General features: G+C 29.7%; 1 protein-coding gene across 3 annotated transcripts in view; it reads left to right on the plus strand.

The window, feature by feature from the left end:
- Nucleotides 1–24,974, plus strand: part of LOC147068210 (lachesin-like) — a 142,062-nt gene extending 117,088 nt beyond the window's left edge. For 2 of the 3 annotated variants that reach the window (XM_085952656.1, XM_085952657.1), the window contains exons 8-11: nt 4,437–4,546; nt 4,645–4,707; nt 10,200–10,412; nt 24,665–24,974. In XM_085952656.1, the coding sequence (XP_085808782.1) occupies nt 4,437–4,546; nt 4,645–4,707; nt 10,200–10,412; nt 24,665–24,747 (469 nt within the window). In that variant the 3' untranslated portion in view covers nt 24,748–24,974. The remainder of the gene's footprint in view (nt 1–4,436; nt 4,547–4,644; nt 4,708–10,199; nt 10,413–24,664) is intronic. The other variant, XM_085952658.1, reaches the window with a different exon arrangement.
- Nucleotides 24,975–27,805: the final 2,831 nt, after the last annotated feature.

Below are 27,805 nucleotides of genomic sequence, written 5' to 3' on the forward strand. Positions count from 1 at the left end.
TGTTTCTACATAATTATTACTTATATATGTATAATTATATATAGTAATTAAACAATATTTGCAAGAAGTTATAAAACAACGGTTTAGATTCAAATATTTAAAAAAATATATATATATATACACACTATTTGTGTAATTACTACCCGACACCGTCAACCTACATATGCGTATATATTTCTTCTTCTTTTTGATCTAGGTATTTTATTTACACAAATTTAATTGAAATAAATGCAATGAAAATAATATTGCCTTTCGGCATTAATATGCGTAAGTATATTATAATATCTGTAGGTAAATTATTTTCAAATTCCTATCTAACAGATATTGAATAAAGACCCCCCCTACAAATATCGTGAAGATTATTTTCATAAAATTTGATATACCTACCTGATATGTTAGTTATAATTAATAAATAAATACATATTTATGTCACATAAATCGCATAAACATGAATTCACTCAATATTTTTTTAGAGTTTTATTTATAATAAATATATCAATATTTAGATCCTGAATTTTAGTTAATTATGAATTGTCCCTACTGAAGTTTTGAAAACAATATAGTGGTTTTATTATGTTACTGTAGGAACCCAAATTAGTATTTCATTGTTGTTTTAGACTTTAGATTTATTATAGAAGTATTGTGTGAAATTTAATATTTATTTTGACTTAAAAGTATTTTCTGTACCCTTTTCCCCTGACACTTGATTTTTTTTTGAAAGAAAGAAAAATTACTTGAAAATCGTTCGCATGTATTTTTTGTGTGAAAAAATACAAAGCTTAAAAAAGTGCTTGAGAAAGAAATTGAATTGTTCGCATCCCTAGAGATACTAACTCCAATTTTCTTACAAAATACTTCGATGTTGATGAAAATATTTAGAGGCATCTGTCAGATAAAACAGGAAATAAATTGCTATGAAACGACAATCAACTTAAAAAAGAACTCCAATGAAACCTATTCATCATTATTTTTTTATCAACGGCTTCATCAACAAGGCCTAATTAAATTGTTTAGTTAACAAAAACAGTACAACTTTGTAAAACTAATGGTTTATTTATGCAAAATAAATATGAATTCTTTATTTTAACGTTTATTTGTTTAAGTGTTCCTTTACAAAATCATGTAGTGTATGATTTAATACATACAGAAGTTTTTTTAATAGTCAATAGAATTATTAATATTATAATTGTTAAAAAAAAGTAACTATAAACACAGTTATTTTATGCAGAAAACAAGGAATCCAAACATTTAAAGTGTCTTTAGATTCGTTTTCAATAAAATATAATATAATTTGTATCTGTTTATTTAAATATTATACAATTTCTGATATGCATAAAATTTTAAAATTATATGTAAGTATATAGTATAATATAATATATATTTTTAGAATGAATACAAGATAATTAAAAACTATCGGTTTACTTTTAAAAATTATACGATAAATCCCAAACCACCTCCATGCCATATTTTGTAAGTATGTAAACCAAATATATTTAAAATAAACACCTTTTCAGTCATCACAATAATTGGGAAATATATTGACATCAGTATATTTTTAAATTATTAGTTTAAAGTGTGATTCAAACAAGATTCTTCCACTATTTCCTTTATTTGTGAATTTTTAATATATCTACAGTTAATATTTTAAGTTAGTTAAATTTTATTTCTCACACACTTTATTGCAATGTATCATGTATTGAATACTTTAGGTACCTACCAATTATAAAGTCTGCCAGTTGGAGGCAGGTAAACAATAGGCAAAAGAAATTTACGTACTTTGAAAGTTATACGAGACAGTGCTATGTTAAAATAATAATATGATTTTTCTATTGATATCTTTATACAATGTACTGAATACGATATCCAAATGAGTAACCTAATTATATTATATGCTCACGGATAATACAAAATACTGTTAATATTATGCCGGGTCCACACTGTCAACATGTCGCCGGCAACCTCGTTAAATTTTACGATAAGTATGATAATTATCGTAGAATTTAACGAGGTTGCCGGCGAAATGTTGCCAGTGTAGACCCGGCATTACATATAAGTACACTACATTCTACTGTCTGTCACTTAAAAAGAAGTAATACTTACGTAATTTGAAAAGGTTAGTAAAATTAGTTATTTTTCTGACACTTCAACTATTCATAATTTGTTATTGTATTTTGTTGTGACCTTTGACTTGATATGTAGGTAATGGAGTTTTTACCTACTTTATTGTATTGATTTATTATATAAGCTAGAGTTAAGAGTGTTCGTTGTCAAAGTGTGTTTGCCTTTGGAGAGTGTACACGGCGCCAAGATGCCGAAAGGCGAAACCCGGGTCGCAAAAAACGACTTAAATGGAATAGTACAAAACTTAAATCCATTAGAAATTAATATAATCATTTAATTATAAATTATTATAACCATTCCTTGATAAACAACTTCTCAAATTAAATTTTATATGAGTATAACATCGTCCTGCTCATTTTTGCAATGTTTTATTTTACGTCAGGTATTTTAATCAAGTTAAATTTTACTTCACATTCAATATGTAGAGCGTGGCAACCGTAGTTAATTTCACCTCAATATTTGACGATTTAATCGTGGAAAAAATCCGACCCCAGAGTGAGTGGCCATTTCCCAGTCCGCTCCCCTTCCACCCTCGATTCGTATCGCTCGTTATTTATTTTGATCCATCCAATAAGCCTCCAACGCGATAACTTAGCTCGGCCCGGGGGACGATCGCCGGAAGAGATGGATATTAAAACCCTCTTATGATTAATAGATCAAAGGTATACAACACTTTGCGAGTATTCACTTCTTTTTCGTTACGTACTATGTGTTTTTTTCTACCGCGTTTTTCTATAAAAAAAGTCTTTTTACAGCTCCATAAGAAAATCATTAAGGCACATAATATCTTGTATCAGATAAATCTGTATCTACGATTTTAAGATAAATAATTTATACCTACCCTACGTATGTAACTTAAATTGTTCTACAAATATTTTATTTACCACAAACAATAATTTTAATTACCAAATAACACGAATAAAAAACATTATCCTTTATAAGGCAATTGATTTTATATGAAACAAATTAATACCTACTCGTTACGAGAAATATTGGTAACTCGTGTTTTCGAATACTTTTTATATTTCCACCGAAATGGCGATATTCATAATAAATTCTTTAACACATTTTATAAAGATGCGTGTTTCTCTATTATGTATTATTCTTTTTGTTACTTATGATAGCAGGCTTTTTATTTGACTTGCAATTACTTAATCCGGATAACTATTAATAATGAAATATTTTTTAGTAATACCTCTTTTAAAAAAAAAGAATATTAAAGCTTCGATTTATTTGATATTACAAATACTTTAAAACAAACGCATACTAAAATTGTATAACTAAATAAATCTCACGTTTTCAGCTATCTAACCTTTTTTAATTATCACCTTAATAGCACTATTTTATTTGAATATTCAGGCAATTTCAGATATAAAAAAAACCATATAACAGACCCTTTAATTTTTTGAGAATATTAAAAATGGTTATAGTTTAAAAAACTCTTTTCCAAATTAACCTTGTCCAACGGTATTCTCCATATAAATAATGAGCGTCTGTGTTCTATGAATTTTCATTTTTATTAGTTGAAAAATTTCAACGTCTATAAAACACAATGTAAAAGAGGTATGCAAACACCGCGCTAATACCCACGACCCTTGTAATATTTTGTCAGCCTGTTTGCTTAAAAATTATTTTTTGAATGTTTACGTAAATTCAATTTCATTGCAAAGTTTAAGATCAATAGCAGGGGTTATATCAAACGGGGTGGGTGAAGTTTGATTTGAGTTTTGTGAGCAATTACAAAAGGTTAAATAATGTTCCCATAGGTTATATTGAACAAAGCTTAAAAAGGACTTTCATTTGATTTTCATTGCTAAAAGTTTTCTTTCAAATCTCATATATTGAAAGCATTCATTAAAAATGAAATTTACGGTACCAGGACATTCTTATTTCTTTTCATTGGTGGTAGAAAAAATCTGCAACGATACTAAACTTTTCAGAAGTTATTCATTTTATTGAATAGAATAAAGTTACGTCCTAGTTATTCATTTATTTATTATCAATATTAAATATTGCTTTAAAAATCGATAAGAAGTGTCTTGAATTATATTAGATATAAAAAGATACATTATAAAAATAACAGTATCTAATGAACTTTTCGTATTTTTTCTGATTTATATCATAATTTATGTATATGGTACTTAATGATATGCCATTAAGAATATGTCTGGCCATTTATATCATTCGTAAACATATTATTATGTCATAGTTCCCACTATATAAATTAATCAATAATAAAAACAAAATTATTATTGATTTATATTGTATGATTAATATTTTATTTATTTCACTTAAATATTATTTGTTTGTTACAGAGCTCATATGAAATTGACGGTTCGACACCTACAGTCTGGAGATTTTGGAAATTACAGATGCATATCAAAAAACTCACTTGGAGAGACAGAAGGCTCCATTAGACTATACGGTTAGTATTTTTTTTTAAAACTTATAATTTATTTTTATATACCTAAGTAATAAATAATTATTATAGAATGTTAATATTTATTTTCATTTTTATTACAGAAATTCCAATGCCATCTTCATCACCCAAGGCGACAGAAATGAAAAGTAATGCCAATAAAGAAGGTATGCACTATATTTTTATTTATACATATATATACGTAATCTTTTTTAGTTTATTCACTACTTAAATACAAGTAAAGAAATTTAATGTTGCTCGGATAAATTCTAAAGTATCGTTTTTTTTTATAATAGAAATAAAGATACAATACTTAGTTCGATCCTAATCGTCAATATAGTAAATAATTCGTAAAAAATTATACAGAAACAGTACTTCAAGTAAATATGCCAGTTTCATGTCTTTAATAATAATTAATATATTACTTACCTAAAAGACGTCTCATTGTATTAAAGATACCTTTACCCATTTGACCATTTGTATGGTAAGGGCTGATTCAATTTCTAGCAAGTCGCAGTTTTAAGTTACATGTCTGCTCACATTTTGTTTGTGTGACGAAGGTTAGACAGAAGGAGTATGACAAGTATAGTTTACCTATCAAATAACAAGCTTAGACCTATATGTATCACTGATACTAGTAAACTAGACAAAACAGCGTTATGTTTGTATAATTTGTACAATTTAAAATAAATTAGTTTAGTATCAATGTAGATAGTGTGTTACCATTAATTAGTAAACTCATCAACTGTTTTGACAGACAATATAAATTTAATATTACTATAATTGTAACGTTAAATAATACACAATAATTAATATTCATCCAACTAAAAAATCGTCATTATATTATTATATTGTCCAAAAATTTGGTCTCGTGATTTAATTGCAACAATATTTACACAATCACTGCTGACCTTTTAATTACCACATTTAAATAACACGTTAATTATATCTAATGGCCAAGTACTCCAAACGCGCCAGTCGCGATGTTAGCACTTAATGAGTTAAGCAAAATAATTCTAAACGGATAGGTACAACACACAGAAAAAAAAACAACATGAGATTTATGTGGGACGCTGGATTTGAAGTCCACTACGCTTTTTAAATATAAGTACTTTATAATAGCGATCTTATTTTTATAATCGTATTTTTTCTGTCAACGAGGTATTTTACTAAATTCTACAAATAAAAATAATATAGGCGATTTTTAAATAAACCAAGATATATTTTGTATTGATATAAATATGAATATTCTAGGTATGTTATTTTCTATTGTAAAAAGTATAAAATAATAAAAAAATAAATGGATTGTACTGAATTACAAGAATATTATAATAATATACACTGAGTCAAAAAGCTTCCGGATCGGCGATAGTAGTTTTGAATACAAATGAATCGTGTCCACATGAGCTTTTTTTTTACAAACTTTATGACGATTTAACCCTTTTCTAAACATATTACATTATAATATGACAGTGCCCACGGATTTAGCAAATTTGAGTTAATACTTGTAAATTCCAACACCGCAACATAAAGACTTAATACCCTTATGTCAAGTCCACTGACGGCTGTGTCATAGGCTTCGTTCTGTTTTACTCTCTTTTTTATTATCAGTATTCCCATTTCATTCCAGATTCCATTCTAAAGTTTCTCTGACGACACAGTCACAAAAAAGTAGTCCTATTTTCATTCTGTTCGTATTTTTTTCTGAAATATATATTTTTAAAATATTTTATTTTATTTTAACAGCTCATGGACATAATAATTATTAATCGTTAACAACATAATTATTGTCTTTAGCTGTTAAATAAGGTAGTGGAAATAGTTTGTTAATATATCTTTTTTGTATTTTCTGTTTCACATAGTTTAAAATATGTTCTATATACCCCCATATAATATATTATATATCTCGAGTAGGACTATTTTAACTAGAATTTTACCGTAAATAAATTAAATACAGATTTTATACCAGTCTCTCGGGTAAACTACAATAATTAAATACAGAAACCTCCGATTTAACATATTATCTCATTTTAATAAAACATTTCTTTTATTCAACGAATAATTCACACATATGGTCAATTTAGTTCAGATCTCAGACTCTATTTCGGTCCACGTAACACAATTGATAATTTTAGAGGTTTTATGAACCGGGATGACTCTCCGGTGCATTTCAAGCCCTGATAATATTGAGATAAAACAAATTATCTAAAAACCTATAAAAATATGTTATCCTTATTTTGTTATAATTGGTTAGTAATTAAGGTATGTGATGATTTAAAACACAAAAGCCGACTGCTCAATAATTGATAAAGCACATCGACGCAAATCCAGTGAACGCGGATTCGAGTCCTGCTGGGCGTCGTATTTTTGTCAAAAGATTTTTTTAGCAGTTGTATAGGTATGTCTTTGGGTGTTTTCAACTTTTGTATGTTCAAAAAGAATGTTATATTATTGTCAAATCGTTTAAATACTATTCATTAAATAAAAATTGAAATACTTTATTATTTTGTTATTAGTTTATTTTATAGTATTTTGAATGTCAGAATCTGTATACAAATTGACAGGCGACACTGGAATTATACAATGTGTACGATGAGATATAGATATTATGTAACTACATTGTGGTTGTAACTCTATACTAAGCTTGCTTGTTCCTAAGAATGTCACTGATGAATTGCATTGTACTGTAATCAGTAGCTAAAGGACTTTTTGTGCCTCACTCATAGACTAGCTTCCATGAAGCCACTTGTCAGTTGATAGCAGAACATAGAACATACGGCAAACAGTTGAAAAGGAATTGCATGTAATTTAAAGAGCCTTTATTTCCTCCAATAAATTCTAATGCTCTTAGTAGTGGATGTTCGTTTCATTTATTAGAACACAGACCTGAAAGATATACGACTTAGTCCGTACGTAATGTTACGATGCGATTAAATATTATTTTCTACACGCTTACAAAAGTCTAAAAAGAATTATGTTGACGTAAGTATTTCTACATTACTTGACGTATATTTTTATATGTCTCAGACCATAACAATGAAATTACAAGTTCACATCTCCTTTATTACCAAAAACATTAAAAGATTACATTTAAAAATAATAACTATCAATCTAATATAAATTGAATTCTCAGCAAGTAAATTCTAGCTTAACTAAGAAGTAATTATAATTATCTACAATTTTATCTTTATTCACTGACTATTTTTTTTATTCCATAGCATTTACAATTCAGTGTTTCTCAAAGTAAGCGTCATTGCATCTGCTGGAACGTTCCGGGGAGACGATAATAGCATTGTAATCAATTGGGAGGTGTTAAATATAAATAAGGAGACGATGGAAACAAAAAAAAAAAAAAATTTTTGAAAAAACATACAGTTATTTGGTAGTTATTACCATATTTTCCAAATAAACACACAACATACAAATAATTGCATTTTAATTTCATAAAAAAACCTTTCCATCTACCCATTTTTCATTTTTGCTGTAATTTGCTCCAATGCTGTAAAAACTAGCAAGTATCTACCTAATGTATTTTTTCACCGAACCTAAGAAAACTATAGACAATATGATATTGAATATTTAAATAATGGATTTATTTAGTCACTTATAAGCAAAGCGTTTGTTTTTTCGACTTGTTTCGTTTCTCGAAATAGTCTGTGTTTAATGTGAATCTTACTATTCTTGATTTCAATATATTTTTTTTTATTTTAAGCATCGGGGCATCTAATTTATAATAACATCTTTATTTATTATGTGCAGTACGTTTCTACGTTGTATATTATGTAGAAATTTGTAGTTATGTTTATAAAAATCATAAATTTTGTTACTATTGTTTTGTTCGATTAAAGAAAATATATTTCAAAAGGGGCGTTAAGAAGTTTTTTTTTCATAAAAAGGGACGGTAAAATAAAGAGTTTGGAGATCTCTGATATACATAGTGTAGACAATTCCTCATATTATTTTATTTTCAATATCGAGATTAATAATTATTATCTTCGGAAAGACTTTTTTCTCGATAATGTACCTATTTTAAATAGTAATTACTCATTTTTATTTTTTAATATTTTATTATAAAACTGTTAGTAAGTTATAACAGAGCCAACCTATAGATTTATGTAATTCTGTCGATGTATATAATTAGAATTACCTACCCAATGCCCATAAAAATTTCACATTTTTAACGAGAAACTTCGGTTAAGTAAGTAATTTATCTGTAGTTATAACCATTTTAATTGTTTTCGTTGTCAATGTGAAACAATAAATAAAATTTACGAAATAAAGCCGAGAGCTTTTCGTCAAAAATATCGACAGCAAATCACGAATTTAATGGTGCGTCACAAACAGGCACATATTTATTTTGACATTTCATTAAAAAGATAACTTGAAGGCCATATAAATAAATCCTATGGATAGGTATATTATTGTGATAGATTGATTATAGAAAAAAACCCTATTGTAAGAACAATAAATTGCAAAGAATAACTGAACAAATCATTTTCGACCACTTCGCTGAAATGAAACAAATAGTTATGTAGGTACATTAACGTATTTCTATTACAATCATATTTTATTGTGTATCGTTTTATAGTTTAAAACTCTTTTTAGAGGTAGGTATATTACATTGTATTAGTGAAAGTTGAAAGTTGACTATATTGACTTGGTTGTCCAATATATTTTAGAGGCAGATTAAAATCAAATTTATTGCGAATACACAATTAAACGCATCGGTTATTTTTTTAAATTATTATTATTTATTAATATACTAATATTTTAATATGATTTTAATAATATGTTTTCATAATAGTACTGATTTTTTTTCTTTTATCTATTCCACCACGTGTATTTCAACCTCTAATAGGATACTAATAAATTAATTAATTACAATAACAGCGGGAAAATCATTTTCGTATAAAAACAAATCGCTATCACTCGGTTTTATTATTTTGTATGTGTGCATGTTAAAATATCAATAATACACTTATCTAAATATTGAATGTTTATTTACGTGCATGCATTTAATATAAGTAGCTAAATAATAAAAATATATTATGTACTCCTGTGAAAAAAATCTTATATCGTCAATAACAAAAAAAACGCCAAATATTGCATATCCGAGTATATATTTTATAAACAATCAAAACAGCACATTCAATTCTAAACTTCAACAGACTATTTATTATAATATAATACAAGCGTATAAGTTAAACAATAATGCGTAACTATTTTATCAAAATATCTTATAACACGATTTTACTAATATCAATAACAAACAATCTAATTTATCTTTATTTAACAAGAAATTTATAGAAATATATTGTTAATGATAATAATTATCGTTGATATGAAATGATAATAATTATCAATATTTTTCGAAAACATAAATTAAAATTTTTATAAGCCCCCTTAAGCATCGTTTTTTTCACATTATTGTATTTTAAGCCTTATATTCAGTGTAATTTTTTATAGAAACAAAAATATATTTTTTTCAATGTGACGATTGCATGAAAAAAATCAATCAATGGTCCTCTCTGCGGATTCCTTTATTGAAACATAGTTCTCGAAATGAAACATGACCGTTGCAAGTGCTGCCGGTCGTCATAAATCACGTGCATGACGCTGTCGCCCCCTGAAAGAGTGAATTTGTGCAATGTTGTTGCAGGTAGGCGGAATACGACGCGCGCGAACTCCCCGCCCCCGCGCGGCGGAGAGGCGGCGGCAGGCCCCGTGGCCTCTGCGCCGGGACTCGGCACCGGGCCGGGGGGGGCCGCGAACAGCCCCGGGGACGGGAAGTCGCAGCCTGCGTCCGCCGACCTGCCGCCCTCACGCTCCAAGCCCAACACTGATCTTATGCTGCGACAAAACGATACGTCAGGTATATACCTCACTCACATTGCACAAAAATGACCTTGTACAAATTCGCACTTTTTGACAGCTTGGACCGATAACTTTTCAAAATTTAAAAAACCTCATTTCGTCGCATCGTCACTTTGGAACAGTTTTTTTTTTTAAATATTTTGTTTCCTTTTCGTTATATTATGTTTTTTTATTACTATTATTTATTTTACTAACATCATAAAATCAATCAATACTACTTACTTTACTACTTTGCATGTCCTGAATTATTTGTATATTTTAAGACTGGATTGTGTAAGAAATTTTTTTATCTTCTCAAAAAAAAACCGTTTTCATACATTGTTTCTAATCTAGTTTAATCTAGTCATCTAGTAAAGTAGGTAGGTAGTTTGTTTTTGGAGCGAACGTTCCATACAAAGGTTGGAAAAATGGGCTATATGAAGACTAAAATGAAAATGAAAAAAAAAAGAAGAATTGAAAATATGTGTATGTATGGTAATATTATGCCATATCTTTTCATATGAATTAAAATTTAATGATCATATAATAACAATAGCACAAAAGTGTATAATTCATTAATATATAATGATATATAAAATATCCGTGATTATAGTACTTTTTCGGTTACTCTCTTGTCAATACTTAGATTGTGCTTTGAATTAAACGTTCATATACTATATTTGGTAAAACGTCATTTCATTGAAGCGTGGAATTAACTAATCATTTTGGAAGATAACTGCAATATTTTGTTTACCAGGTTGACAGAATAAAGTGCATTATTTTTATTCCCTGTATTCTTTGTTGATGCTTAGATTTATAAATACATCAAATTCTTAAATGTTGACCGTTAAAGTACATGAAATATATATTTACTCTTTTAATATTCATAAATTGTGAAAAACATAATTGAGTGTTTAAATTTTCTACGAGGAAACTAAAAGAATAAATGAATACAAATTATAAAATATTACTCATATAAATGCTTTTCTGCTACTCGCACATACTCAAATGAGAGTTATTAATTTAAGAGTGTTGCCATAAAAAAGACTTAATTAAACACAAATCGTACTTATATTAAGCTAGCTGACCCGGCGAACTTTGTACCGCCTCAGAATCAATAATCTTGTGTAAACTTATTAGCTGAATTAAAATACTCAAAATGAATTAAGTTCAATAAATGTGCAAAAATCAAATCAAAATGAAATAGATTACATAGTTTTGGTTGGTTCAGATTTCGAAGCATGATAACTACCAAGTCAATCTTCAGTTGTAAATTGTGCGGTGGCAAGCCAGGCAGATCCAATAAGTTTAAAAATTCATTTGGATGGTTGGTTGCTTCGTCTTCGTTTATTACACAGTTGATAGATTTAAAGGAATGCATTGCACCAACGATTTGATTTTGAATTGTGAAGTTTAAGTGATCCACATCTTTGTTCTTTGCCGCAAAAATTGCTCGTTCACTCAATCAATTGTAATTTTTGTGGTTAGCAATGACGTTCGGGAACACTTTGTTGATGAGGTCATCCTTCGCTGAGACGAAATTTCAACAATTCAGCGGAAACGAAATAAATCCGTTCGATTCGTCGACAGGAACACGGCAGTTACCGATAGTCAGCAATTGCTTTTCGGCAGATGGATCGTTTAGCAATGCAACTCGCATGTTTGTCGTCAGCTGAAGTTTCTTCACATAGCGCCACAGAGTCTATGATTTGAGGCAAGCGTTCATTTCATCGGCAGCGGTCGATCTTGGAATGACTGGTAGTGTTTGGCGGAAATTGCCAGATAGTAGAATCATTGCGCCACCAAAACATCTTGAGTAATTGCGCAGATCTTTCATAGTTCGATTGAGTGCTGCCAATGCGCATTTGTGCGCCATTGTGCATTCATCCCAGGTGATGTTTTTACTTGCTACCAAAACTTTGGCCATTGCTGAGTGTTTCGCATTACTGCTTGTCGGTGTTTCAGTCATTTGAAGGTTTAACGGGAATTTCAACGCTGAATGAGCCGTTCGGCATCCTTTTAACAACGTGGCCGCTATCCCAGAAGAAGCAACTGCTACAGAAATTTCGGATCTCGCAGGAACAGTGGCCAAAATCAATGACATGAGAAATGTCTTCCCAGTTCCACCAGGCGCATCGAGGAAAAATAAACCACCATGTCCATCATCAATTGCCTTCAATAACGTATCGTACACTTTCTTCTGTTGGGGGTTCAACATTGGTACATTCGATCGAACCAACAGGTTCAATGCATCTCGATCATATTCACGCTCACGTTCCAATTCTCGATTAAAAGCGTCATTCATTCCACGATGTGGCGTTGGCATTCCTAACTTGAATAACAAACTGCCGCACATGAGATAACACATGTCTTTGATCAAAAGCAAAGCCTGGTTATGTATCTTCTCATTCACTTCGAGATCGGGAATCTCTGAACTGACACGAATTCGATGTAAAATGTCTTCTGACATGTCACCCTTGTACTTGTTCCACAGTTCAGGTGGATTTGATGGGAAGCATGTCGAAATAATGATAGCAAATAATGTGCGTATCTGACTTGGAGATGCAGAAACAATTGCTACAGCGATTTTCATGTCCCAATGAATATCGTTTTCAAGCAAATTGAGCTGTTGACATGCAACACAAAATGTTGGACACACTACACCATTGACAGTTCGAAGTGATTCAAATTATGTCGGCCTACGAACATTTGCCATCAACAACCGCAAGTAGAAGCATTCGTCATACTTCGGATGAACTGTGTAAATGCGACCAAGAGCATCATTAGAATGCACATCCGGATGATCAGGAACCGCATCGCCTTGCTTACGACGTTGAAATTTCTTCGATGAAGCGTTCCAAGTGTAATAACGTGGCGTCTCAGAGTAGAACAACGTTCGTGCAAACGAATCGCTTTGACAAATTGAAAAGAAACTGGTCAATGTTGTCGCTGGAGGTGTCACAGCACGTTGAGCAACATTCGATGCATTAAAATAAACTCATTGATCATTCTCTAGATGCACCGCCAAATGTACACCAGTGGGATGACGTTCATGAATGGGGAATGAGAAAATACGCCAAACCGCTTCATTGCAGCTCACATATCGACAAACTTGATAGTGCGTGATTTCATCGTTGGTATTGGGAGTTTGAACGCCAAAAACCACAATATCGCTGCCTTTGGTGACATATTTGCAGATATATTTGATGTACTTTACTGAATTGCAATACTCATGTATCAGAGATGGCGGTGTATACGGATTTTTTTGTGATTTTCTTACTACGAACAAAAAAAAATTCATCGAAATCAGTCAATCAGTTCTATATCATCAATAGACATCATCAAAAAAGCCGTTCCATACGAAATCTATAAGAAAATGAATGTTCTTTATAATTTCTTTTTCCGTTGGACTGGTTGGAAAATTAATCACACAATTCAAAATTACATAATGAAGCAATTATCGATACGCGAAATTTCATAACCTCAGGAAGTGAACATTTTAGAAGGCAACTTATCGTTTGAAAATCACGATCAAGATCGCTATTTGTCTATAACAAAGTCTTTTGGTATTATCTGAGGCTGAACTGAATCAACTGTCAAAAACGCCATGTTCATACTTTCTTTTGTTTGTTTGTTTCTTGTTTCTGTCATGTATCAGAAATGGCGTTGTATACGGATTTAATTTTTTTGTGATTTTCTTTTGTTTTCGTATGCGCGAGATCCATCGTTTAAATCCATTGATATCAGTCAAAAGCCGTTCGATACAAAATGTATGAAAAATTAATTTTATTCATAATTTTCTTTTCCGTAAATTTTCCGATGTTTTAATAGTTATTCTGCTATTCGGGGCTGAGGGAAATTTAACAAATCAAAGATCGTAAAAATCGGTCTAGCCGTTCTCGAGTTATAAATGGTGTAACTAACCCGACTTTCTTTTATATATATAGATAATACATAGAAAATTTCACAATTATTGAAATTTCATTTCTTAGTACGGTCGTATAATCCTTTGACAAACAGGCATATGAGAATTATATAGCTATAGTAGATTTTTAAATGAATTCAAATCAACAACATATCGTAGTAAAAATAATACCGATGTATTTGAATACTAAATAATAGAAAATATTGTTTCAATTTCATATTTGCTTTTATATATTATTACAGTTAGGTCGAAATCGATCTGAAATATAAAATATTCATATGAATAGAAACAAAAGACAGTTAAAGCTACAGTTGTTTGGATAATATTGCCAGTGAAGGAATTTTTTTTTAACTAAATAGTAATTTTATTTAAACTATTTTAATAATACGAATAGTGAAATTATTAATACCGTCAACATATTGCTACTTTTGAAGTCGAATTGTTTATTGACATGCCTTTGAGATGCAATTTGTTATAAAAAGTCGATATTTTTCAATACATGTCATGTTAACTAGGTATATAATGTATATAGCATTATAGTTATATCTGTCAAAACAAGCTTTAAATAAATATCAATAGACGCCACTCAGGCTATAGATTTTTTTAATAATCTGTGGATAAGTTATATAAAATGAAGTATCAAAGAATGTATGAGACTAAATACTAAAAATGAGGTTTTATAGATGGGTACAAAGTTGCGGCACTAATTATAATAATAACACAAAGTACTAATTTTCATAGAAGGGTCTTATTGTATAAGAGCATAGAGTGTTTATTTCTTTAAAAAATATGATATTCTATCTAAAGCTCTCGAAAAATTGAATATAAAGATCAGAAATCAGAAAATGAACAAAAGTTATATGAATCGATTGCCTAAGTAAGGACCCTAGTTGGTAGTTGACAGAAAATTTTTGTTTGTTTAATCATTTAATGTATGTTTGATCTAGCGCAAGAACTCAATAGATTAGGGCTTAGGTGAATGACTGACAAGCTTCTCATGTAAAAATATTAGTTAATAATATAATACCCATTATGTATAGACCCACATACTCCGAATAATTTATTTAAATAATAGACGACTCTATTACTTTTTTTTAAATATACATGTTCATTAAGGGGGGACATGCTCGTCGAAGGTCAAAATTGAGTTTTTATTGTATATTCAAACCATGATCCTGGAAACTCCTTAAACGTTGTAGATGATCTATTTATATAATTTTGAAGCCTTATTATCCTTTATAGTTATTTTAAACATTTAATAACTGCATGAAGTATTTTTGTTACATAAAATAGTATTCTTTTAAACCTCTCGCTCTAATGTTTTAGAATATAGTCATATTTCGGTACATAACTGTGCAGTGGTGTTAAGATTTTTTACATTTATTAATTTTTAAACGCATTTATAAAATCATTAGTATAATTTATTACGAGATAATTTTTGTAAAATATTCACGATAAAAAATTATATTGATAATCTCTGTGATCCCAAATTTGACAAGAATTAGGCATTTTATTATTCAAAAAATCGGCAAGATTAACACATATCAAGATGATTCTAAAGATATTTATTATAAGCTATGTCCTTGACCATTCAAGTGTGATAAACATCTTATGAATAATGATTGCTTTATAATAATTATTGACCTAAGAATAAGGTAGTGTTTTTTTGAAATACGCCATTTCTTTTGTCATTCCCTAGTGGTTAAGCTACAACATACGGCCGTAGCCATAAATTGACAAACTCTAATTGAAGTAGGGAGTAAAATGATATTGACGCGCGTGTTTGAACATGTACCGTTTAAAAAAAAAATAAAAAAAAATTCGGTTAGGTACATGTTCAAACACGCGCGTTAACATAATTTTACTCCCTACTTTAATTATAGTTTGTCATTTTATGGCTACGGCCGTATGTTGTAGTTTAACTACTAGGGAATGACAAAAGAAATGGCGTATTTCAAAAAAACACCACCTTCTTCTTAGGTCAATAATTATTATAAAGCAATCATTATTCATAAGATGTTTATCACACTTGAATGGTCAAGGACATAGCTTGTAATAAATATCTTTAAAATCATCTTCAAATGTGTTAATCTTGCCGATTTTTTGAATAATAAAATGCCTAATTCTTGTCAAATTTGGGATCACAGAGATTATCAATATAATTTTTTATCGTGAATATTTTACAAAAATTATCTCGTAATAAATTATACTAATGATTTTATAAATGCGTTTAAAAATTAATAAATGTAAAAAATCTTAACACCGCTGCACAGTTCTGTACCAAAATATGACTATATTCTAAAACATTAGAGCGAGAGGTTTAAAAGAATACTATTTTATGTAACAAAAATACTTCATGCAGTCATCAAATGTTTAAAATAACTATAAAGAATAATAAGGCTTCAAAATTATATAAATAGATTATCTACAACGTTTAAGGAGTGTCCAGGAGCATGGTTTGAAAATACAATAAAAACTCAATTTTGACCTTCGACGAGCATGTCCCCCCATATTTTGTTAAATATTTTTTTATATAATATTGCGTATAATAGCCAAATCACATTTATAAAACATGCCTGAATTGTATTTATTAGTCTAACGTAAAATAACTGAAAGGGAATTATTATTAACAATATGCTGGATAGAATAATTAGTTCTAAAATAGGCCAATATCCAAATATTTTAGTTTATTACATTATAAATTCAGTGACCAACTAGAAAGTTACATAAAGTTATTTTGTGTTCCGAGTTCATAAAATATAATAATATATTTAATTTAAACTTAACCTCGTTTTCATGTGTTTTATTCAACATCGGATAAATTATTAATCACTTACATATAATTTTTTTTACGTTATCGTACTTTTTTTTGTTACCATTTCTGTTTTTTGGGAGATAGATCCAACACCTCTAATAATATTATGATATCTCAATAATTCAACAAGTTTTCTATTTATCTGTACTAGCTGAGCCAGCTGGCTCTCGCCAGTCTGTCTCGCTAGGTCTTGCAGACGGCTTGGCGGTATTGTATATTAATATAATTGTGAAGTATGCATAAACGGCGCCATAGTTTTCCCTTCGGGAAGGATTTTCATTTACGTCAGACATTTTGACATTTCGCTGATTTGTCAGTTTTACCATTTGCATCTCGTCACTGCCAATACAAATTTGGAGTCATATGCGTAGTATATTCTGGAGTCAAGCCTTCACAATATCACCTGACACCACTTCAGGCTGCTAGGCCTAGCAAAACAGCTGACAATCGCCGATTGCTACCAATGACATATTAATTTTAATGCAATAATTATACATCTCATTCATTCGAATATACAGCAATATTATGTGATTATCATAAAAAGCGACCCATTATATCCAAATATTAATCTCTTTCGGCTCCTATTTACATAATAGAAAAAGGTTAGCAGCATAAAAAACAAATTTAAACATTGTTTTGTTTCATTGTCTATAAAAAATAAATGTATGTAAAAAATAGAATAATATTTACAAATCAAATTTTAAATTCAAAATTAACCTTAGCCAATATAGTTTCCCGGTGCGGGACATTCATATTGAGACAAATGTTAATAAATAATAAAGCAATACATATTATATCTGAGAGAAATAGACCAATTCTGATAAAAACAGGAATTTATAAAACCTAAAAATGTGGAATCAGCTTAAAGAGGCCTTCATTCAGCAGTGGATTGATACAGGTTGATGACGATATAAATAGGTAGGTATATAAAATCACAAATTTAAAAAAAATATGGCAGTTTATGTGACTAAGAAGAGTAGAATTAGGTTGGGATAACCTTCATCCAGCAGTGGATTGATCTTGGTTGATGATGATAATGACGATATTATGAATGGGTAAATATAATATCATCAATTTTGATAAATATAGCAATTCATATGATCGACAGAAATACTAACAAATTAGAAAGGCCTTCATCCATCAGTGGATTGATTCAGGCTCATGATGCTAATGACAATATAAATAGATATAATATCACCAATTTTAATACATACAGCAATTCAAATGGCATAAAGGAGTAGAATCAGGCTAGGGAGGCCTTTATATAGCAGTGGATTGGTTCAGGTCGATGATGATAAGGACGATAAAAATATGTATAATATCACAAATTCGTTAAACCTATAGTAGTAGAATCAGGTAGCGGAACCCTTCATCCAGCAGTGTATTGATTGTGGTTGATGATGGTGACGATATGAATATGTCGATAAATATAATATCACCGATTTTGATAAATACAGCAATTAATATGACAGAAAGGAGTATAATCAGGCTATGGGAGACCTTTATCCAGCAGTGGATTGGTTCAGATCGATGATGATAAGGATGATAGAAATAGGTATAATATCACAAATTTGTTAAACCGATAGTCGTAGAATCACGTTGCGGAACCCTTCGTCCAGCAGTGGATTGATAATGATGATGAAATTCAAGACTATCAAGAATACAATCAACGTAGAGAGGCCGTCATCCAGCAGTGGATTTATTAAGGCTTGTGATAAAAATGGCATTATAAATATAGATAGTATAATATCACTGATTTTCATGTGTAAGTAAGGAGTAGAATAAGGCTGAGGAGGCTTTCATCCAGCAGTGGATAGGTCCAGATTGATGATGATAAGGATGGTAAAAATTGGTAGATATTATACAATATCACAAATTTTCTCAACTATAACAATTCGTATTAATTTATTTCATTGTTTGCAATGGCAACTTAATATGACTATATCCATGGAAATTAGTAGCCTAGGTAATTATTCAATAAAAAATAGTGCGTAAACAGCCACAAAGAAGTATTTAAAGAAAAATCAAATTTGTTATTAATTAATAGAAAACTCATCTTGATTGATATTGATTATTTAACATTCTAATAGAAATGTCACATTTTTTCGATTAATTCTGCAAATTCTAAATTTGAATTCTGACAAGTCAAATGAACTTGTTTTGCGAAAGAAAACAAATGACAATCATTAGTCTATAAGTTTGACAGATAAAAAGCAGTGACATGGTTTTAGATTATATTTTCGTAGTAATTAGTGAGGAAAAATGTATTTATTTCTAGTTAAAACTCAATAATGCGCCAATGTGCTATTTACAGATTTGAACAGATTTGTGGAATATTAATTCTGATTTCTGAAGTTTCGATTAAACAGAAAGTATTAAGCGACATTATAATCAAATTGCGGTAGATAGACAGTAAAGTAGCGAAAATGTATGGTGACGGATGTAAAACGCGATTTAAAAATGATTTTATCTGTGATTGTGTCGAGTTTTATCAGATTGTGCCCGATTCAAATGGAAGTAGATTTGGGACTCCAAAAATTGAAGTGAATTCCTTAAATAATCAACAAAGTGGTATTTAAATAAAAAATATGGTGCGTTTTCCAAAATCTCTTAGGATAATAATATATAGGAGATACTAACGGATTACACATTATATTATATGACATAATTTCACAGATAAGCAACATATACAGAAGAAGATACCGAATAAAGACATTTTTTTTGTTTACTTTCTGTACTGACTGTTCATAATTTATTGCATTCTTACTATATTATATAAGTAACATTTCAATATAATATACTTTCATAAAAATACATTTTTTATGTGATGAATGCATATTATTTAATTATTTGTATATGTTACATTGTCTATATTTTCTAGCATTTAAGAAGAATTAATAAATAAATTATAAAAAAAAACACGAATCCTCTTTTATCATAATTTTATGATAGTTTTGAGATATCTTCATAGTTTCACAACTAGATATATAATTATTATAGTTGTGATTTTTTTTCAATTCTTCTAACTATTTAGATAGATTTTACCTACTAGACATCGTTTTTAACAAGTCATTAAATTCATTACCTATTATCTTATCATAAATAGATAGTAAAGCTCAGTAATAAAAGCTCTATTTTACTGGTTAAAGCCACTTGCCGGTATCGCGTGAGTAGAATTTTGTTTTAACGTAGATTCATTTAATTTACGGTGATCGCTAATCGTAAATTTCCAGTTAATGTGTTATGATATGCTGATATTTTGTTAGCGGTTTCAGTCAAAAATACACTATTGTATTCAAAACAGTTCGTCGCCAAATTCTAATATCGTAAATAATTAAATATCTTTATGGCTACAAAATTCACTATTTCAATAACATACAGAAAATAAAATGTTTCGTCGATAGAAAATTTGGTCATTTTAAGTAGATATCAATAAAATATAAAAGTTATACAATACTATAATAATATTTTATTATTTATTAAAAAGGTAACAATTTAAATATCCGATCATTAATAAACTTAGACATACAATGATATGTTATCAATAAAGAGATCTCTATAATATAATGTAGGTAATAAAGCTACATACATACATTATAAACTTCGATGTACTCTTGAACTCATAATGCAGGGCTTGGTAACAAAGGCATAAATCTTCTTCTTCTTCGGCCATATCCACCCCTTAGTTGGAGCACAAGGACATTACACGGCCCCTCAAACAATCCCTATCGTTAGCCAGGCTTCTTGCGCCATTCCAGGTCATACCAGCATCCCGTAGCTCTGCCGTATATAGTCTATAGATAGTATTTTTCCATCCAGGACGCCGGGATCCGGTTGGCTTGAATAAAAGGCAAGCAAAGTTGAGGTTTTCTTCTGGCATCCGATGCACATGGCTGATCCAGGTTCAACGTCGCCTTTTTACTCTCAGCGTGATGAGCGGCTGCTTGGTGCATTCTCTTATTACTCCGAAAGTAATATCAGCACACAACCAGTATCCATTACAAACATGTTCTCGAAGCTCAGTATATGGTTACTCGTAGCCTTTGTAACGTCCCACGATTCGCTACCATAAAGCAGCACCGTTAGAATTTAGCGGTCGAATAAGACACTCCGCTTTGAATTGAATATTACTCCAACCATTTCCATTCAGATAGCAAGCTTTCTCTGCAAAATGCCATCTCCCGTGATGTGTACCCCCCACTTATTTGAATATGTCAACGCTCTCGATGTTTTTCCCATTGCTAACCAGAGTGAAATCTGGATCAAGACAAATAATATTGCACAAAAGGTTGGTTTTCTTTACGTTGATTTTCAAACCAACGCAAGACGAGTATCATGCAGCTAGTTGATTGTCTCTTGAATGCCCTCGATTAACTTTACGAAGAGGACAGCGTTATTGGCGGATTCCAGGTCATATAACTTCACCGTGGGGGTAACAGATATTCCTCGGTCAGATAGTATCAATTTCCGTAGTATTAATTCAAAGATGATGATGAAAAGAAACGGAGCAAGTACACAACCCTGTCCATCTCCGGTTGTGACCCCGAATTATCCCGTGACAGTAATTCTGATACCCTATATGTTATTTTCATGCAGGCATTTGATAATAGCAATTGGGAGAGATTCCATATGCTCCTAGTATCATCCAGAGGAAGAGATAGTGCGGACTGTTGACAGCTTTATCATAATCCGCAAAGCATCAAATTGACGGACTGTTCAGCTCATGGCTCTGCTGGAGAATAGGCATAAGGTTGTGGATTTGATCAGCACACGCTCGTCCAGGTAGAAAAGTGCGGCCTGGGTTTTCTTGAGGATGTGCATTATCAGGTCTCTTATTGTCATCAAGAGGATCTTTGCCAAAATCTTTCACGGAATACTAAAACATAATGCCTTGGTAATTGTTGCAGCTAAGTAGGTCATATTTTTTTGTGAAGTGTGATGATTTCACCGTTTATCCAGTCTCTTGGACAGCGCTCTTCTTTCCACACTTTTGTCATCAGATGAAACATAGAGTGCAGGATTGCGCTAAAACTGTACTTGAAGAATTCAGGATGTATGCCATCTCCCCCCGATGCCTTTCAATTTTTGAGCCTTTTCACAGCCAATTTTATCTCGGTGTATCGGCGGGCAATCGGAAATATCAGTCGGTTGGGGAATATTTAAAAGTAAAGTTTCCACAGGTATGTCAAAGGGATCCAAAGGGCGTGAGCGGTTCAACACTCCGCAGAAATGATTCTTCCAAATCTTCTTGACGCATTCTGCGGCAGACTTTATTACTCTATTGGGTCACGAATGGCGCCGGGAGTTGATGGTTGCCTGTCAAAGACTTCACGGGTGATTCGGACGAGTTTTCTCGTGTCATTTCTGCTTGCTGCCTCCTCTACTGCTTCAATTTGCTGGTTCATAAATTTACAGATTGTTTGACCACCCTGTCTTGGGTATGGTAGTCAGTCCAGCGGTCCTCGGTTTGGTCGGAGTCTGCCTTCTCGTCTCCCAGGACTTTCGGCCTGGCTTGCTTTCCAACTTCGTCCCACATTTCGTCAAACATCTACTTTGGCTGCTCACTCCTTCAAGTACCAAGAGAGGTATAAGCCGAAGGCATATGTAAAAATACATAATTATAATTATAAACTATCTTGGCTACATGACCTTTGTAAGTGACTTAACGTACAAAACATTGGTTTTCTAATTATAGAAGGAGATGTAGTGCAATTTGGCTGCCAGTTTTTGATAAAAGATGGCACTAAGAGGAAAACTCAAATATAATTATTGTTGATTTAAAAGTGTACATAGTTGTATTAATTAATATAAATCGAATATTTTATATACTTAGGTATACATATTTTTTTTTCATATATGAATTTCAAATTATCAGTGAAAATAAATTTTGTAAAAAAATATTATTTTATAATTTTATAACATTTTGTAACATACTTTTTTAATGGTCCTACAAATTATTACATCTTAATGTTTGACCTCAAACAACACATACTTATGCGTATTGTATTCATTAAAAACTGGCCAAAATAATGTAGGTAATGCTCCCAAAGTATTGTTTAATATTTTTTACGACCAATTATTCTGAAATGAAGTGCACGTATGCAAAGTCAAAAATGGAATTACCAGAGCCAACTAATCCACAAACGATCGTTTCAATGCACGCTCTGTGATATTTTACAGCGAAAAATTCATCGAAAATGAACGAACACGTGTATGTTTAATAATAAACTAAAATCATACAATCTATATACATTTTAACTCTATCTGTTTTATTATTGAGGCATTAAAACACAACATGTATACTTACATATTAACTAATGCAGTGGTCTTAAAAGTGTACGCCACGAGCAATCTATGGGGCGCCGCATCATGCATCAGTATTATGCCATTAATATTTTCTCTCAAAATATAGAAACTGTTTTTAAACAGGTCCTAACATAGCCTGGTACATAACTGGTTACAAAAATATATTCAAGAATATGAAGACGTTTACACGCATTCAATATTTGAGATAAATAATATGCATAACTCCAGTAATGTACCGTGTCGATATACATATATTACTGAGAGAATCAAGATTCCGAGGGCTAGACAATTTTTTCTTTTCGACGATGAGATTAAAATTGTCAGAGACCGGACTTTGCTCAAAGCCATACTAGAATAATTCTAGTATGGCTTTGATACTTAATTATTAAGTATGTTACTGGATAGCAGTAGCTAGATAGGTACATATAAGTTGATTCCAAGACTTCAAAACAACATACGCATTCATCATATTAACTGGAATTAATAGGGTGCCATGACAAAATACCTACACTATGAGCGCTTTGAAACGAAATAATTGATAAATCACTGACCTAGTATTATAGTATTAAGTACATATAACATAAATGTGATTTTTTTAAAGAATGTTATTTATTTCTTAAGGTACCTATTCGGCAGCAGATAAAAAAATAAAACCTCACTATACTTATTACTCTTATGTATAAGAACGGAATGCTATCAAATGAAGAATTTGTTTTAAATTATGTAACTTTAGTTGTTATTTCACTCTGAAGGTAGGTTTACAATTCAAAAAAAACTATCCATAATGGTACGGTACTGATTTAAAAAAATAGAACTTATGAAATTAACTTATATATTATATATTATAATGAAATTTTGTTACATAAGCGCTAATTCAAATTGGTTAGTTAATTAATTCTATGAACAAGAGATAAGTAGTTACTCCACGTCAGCCATACTTTATCATAAAATGAAATTTATCATTATTGGTGTACCTTTATTATAAATGTTAACGGTATTATTGTGATTTGGGTATATGGGTTATATAAGAAATAAATATCATGAACATTATATTAAATGATTCTAAATTGAAAACAACCTTCCCGTTTTTGTTCAGTATTTTCCCGTATAGATATTATTTAAATATTTATGATTTATTGAATAATGTTTTATCCGAAATAAAGTGATCGTTAACATGTTATTAAATTATAATATTCACATGTATATGCTTGTTTATTTTCCACAGGGGGAACACATGTAGCAGTAAGATGGAGAACATCGTCGTATGTGCTTGTCATCGTCGTTCTTCAAATCAGAATCACAGTGTAAGCAGACTTCAAATTTAATTTTAAGCTTACCAAAAGACTTTCGATTGACTAGCCTACGTAAATACTTATTGTTATATAACGTCTTTGGAGCGTACAAAATTTCTTTAAGGAGATTTTTTATGTAATATACCGTTATTAATTTTTTACTATTTTTTATTGAAAACATGAACAATTACCTAATAAAATATATGCAAAATATTCATCTAATCTAACGGTTTGTTTTCCGTAGAAGCATTCATTTAATTAAAACAAACTCATTGATTTATTTATATTAGATAAGACACATTGAATGTCATTGCTTCTATTACGTGTATAAATTAAAAAATATAAATATTTTTATTGGTTTAAAATTACTGTTGGTAATATATACTTTTTATTTATTTTTTAAAACCTTTTACTAAAATTGTTTTGCATTTTTTATTCTGCGTTCTAAATATACTGTGTTGAGTTTCAAAATTCTTAAAAAGGGTGAAAAAACTATATGAAAGAGAGTTTACAAATATTCATGTCAAAAAAGTTATTTCAAATATATAATATATTTATATAATATAGAATTTGTGTTAGTATATTTACAGGAAACCAACATATCTGTGAAACAATAACTGCTCCCAAGATTAATAATTATAATGAAATAATAATTTAACTTCAGTATATTCAGTATAACACCTTATTTATTTTGCCATTTATATTAATAATAATCAAAACACACATATCCAGTCAAATATAGACAATCGCATAAAGGCTCATTGTTTTGTGGGAACTTTAAAATATGTAACGATCATATCAACATTTATGCACAACACAGCATCGTCTTAAATGCGTGTTTATATAAAAGATAGTTTGTATTCGTCATAACAATTTAAATAAATCAATTTCCTACATATCCTATGCGATACTTTATAATTTTATGATTAATTAGGGACATAGTTATATTAGAGTATTAATAGCTGGATTATGTATTAATTTGAAGTGTTCACAATTGATTTAGATTTTTTTAAAGAATATTCTTCGTATTTTTTTTTTTTTTTGAATCGCCGTTGTCTCTTTCCGTGTAAAATTATTATTTATTATAATAATGATCAAGATATATTGAAAATTATTGAGCAAAAGTTTAAATTATAGCCGTTTATTGAAATACGTTACATTTATATTGTGCAAAAATGTTCAATACTTATTATTATTATTAAATAATGTATAACGAAAATAATATTATCATCACTGAGGTGTAGAATAGTTAAGCTAAATTTAGTTAATAAGATTAACTCTAAAATATCATACATATAATATATTGTAATGTAATATATATATATAATATTTAAACATGTTACAATAGATAGCCTTGCAAAAAATCTTATGGGAATTTGAAAAGACGTCGTTAACTATTGAATGTATAGCATCTATTGACTTCATCAAGACAAGTTTCTGTATTATCAAAAGTAAGCATTTTCAGTGTTTAAATGAGAAACATTCATAATAAATTATAATGCTTAGAAATACACAAATACTACAATATATTATTATGACTGAGTGATCTATCTGTTAATGTATAATTTATTAGAAATTCTAAACCACTTAATTATTTGTTATATTTCTTTTATATATCGAAAGTAACAATCTTGCAGATAGTTTATTCTCATGAAATTTATACTCTTAATTACATGATATACAAAAATAATAAATGGAATTTAGTCGTTATATTATATTGAATATATTGCTTCAACATTAAATTCTAACTATCTTATTTATCTTGGCAACGACTAGTTTTAACTAGGTATAAAGTGCCAAATATTGTACATAGATACTGTTTATATTTATTTAATAAAGATATCATTAAATGGCTATTTAAATTAAGTTTATTTAAATTATAAATATAAAATAAAGTCTTGGAACATAAAACAAAATTTTTATACGGATTCATTTCACACTCACGGTTTTACTGATTGTGATTTAAACCATACTTTTTAAAACTGTGTAAGATTATTATTACGTATTAAATATTTAAACCTTGTACTTGGATGTTTAATTTTCTTTTCTGATAATTATATTTATTTATTTTTCGTACTAGATTAGAGCTAAACAATAATTATTTCCGTTTTAATATTGTGCTGTACATAAAATTTAAAATAATACTTTAGACCGTTATGTAGAAACTTCTTGTTGGAAAAATACCTTTTTTGATTGAGATTTTGGCTTATATAAATTTTAAACCTATGAATATTTTATGGTGCACATATTGTTATTGGTTTATAAAGATTTTTCATTTTAATCACGCCTTAGAAATAGACATAACAATTTAATTGATAGCCTAATATAGATTCAATAACATATTGTATAAAGAAACATCTTTAGTGATTTAGTTTTACCATATTATTATTATTAATTCTAAGTAGCCAATCTTTGTTTAATAATAGGAAATTCTGTTATGTTTTCTGTCAAATATGTATCAAATTTCAGAGAGTATTTTTTTTTTGAAATAAAATTCAATCATATCCAAAACTACTGTATTTCAATAAATAATGTTTATACCTATATTTTTTTTTAATATATTATTTACTCTATAATTTTCAAATACAAAAAGGATTTATGGCGCTACATCATAAATAATAACATATTTTAATGGTTATAAAATGCTTAAAAACCAAAATACATTTTATCTTTATGAACAAAAAGTTTTGAAGAGTTTGTCGCTAAGAAAGTGGCTGAGAATACATTATTATAAAACATATTGCCTGTTGAAATGCTCCAGTGGCGGCGTAGTCATTTTGTTGGTGGTGAGTAGAATTTTTGTTTTAAATAATGTTAAACAGTGGTATTAGAATATAGTATTCGTCATTTTATGAGGTGTGTTTTAGTGCTCTGCTATCGTTAAATGATGTCTACCATAAGTCTTAATACTTAAACTATCCTATAAGGACATTGATATCTTTTTGTGCATTATTTATTTAGCTTTAAGATGGCTATCTTTTTTTTACCGAAAATATAACAAGAAACGCTGGATTCAATAGTATCAATGTATTTCTATTTTACCGATTATCATATGGGGGGAGTTCCTCGACAAA

The sequence above is a fragment of the Rhyacophila brunnea genome, unplaced genomic scaffold, assembly GCF_057557595.1.
Source record: "Rhyacophila brunnea isolate RB1 unplaced genomic scaffold, BYU_Rbru_1.0 scaffold_3, whole genome shotgun sequence".
In the NCBI taxonomy this organism is placed as follows: Eukaryota; Metazoa; Arthropoda; class Insecta; order Trichoptera; family Rhyacophilidae; genus Rhyacophila; species Rhyacophila brunnea.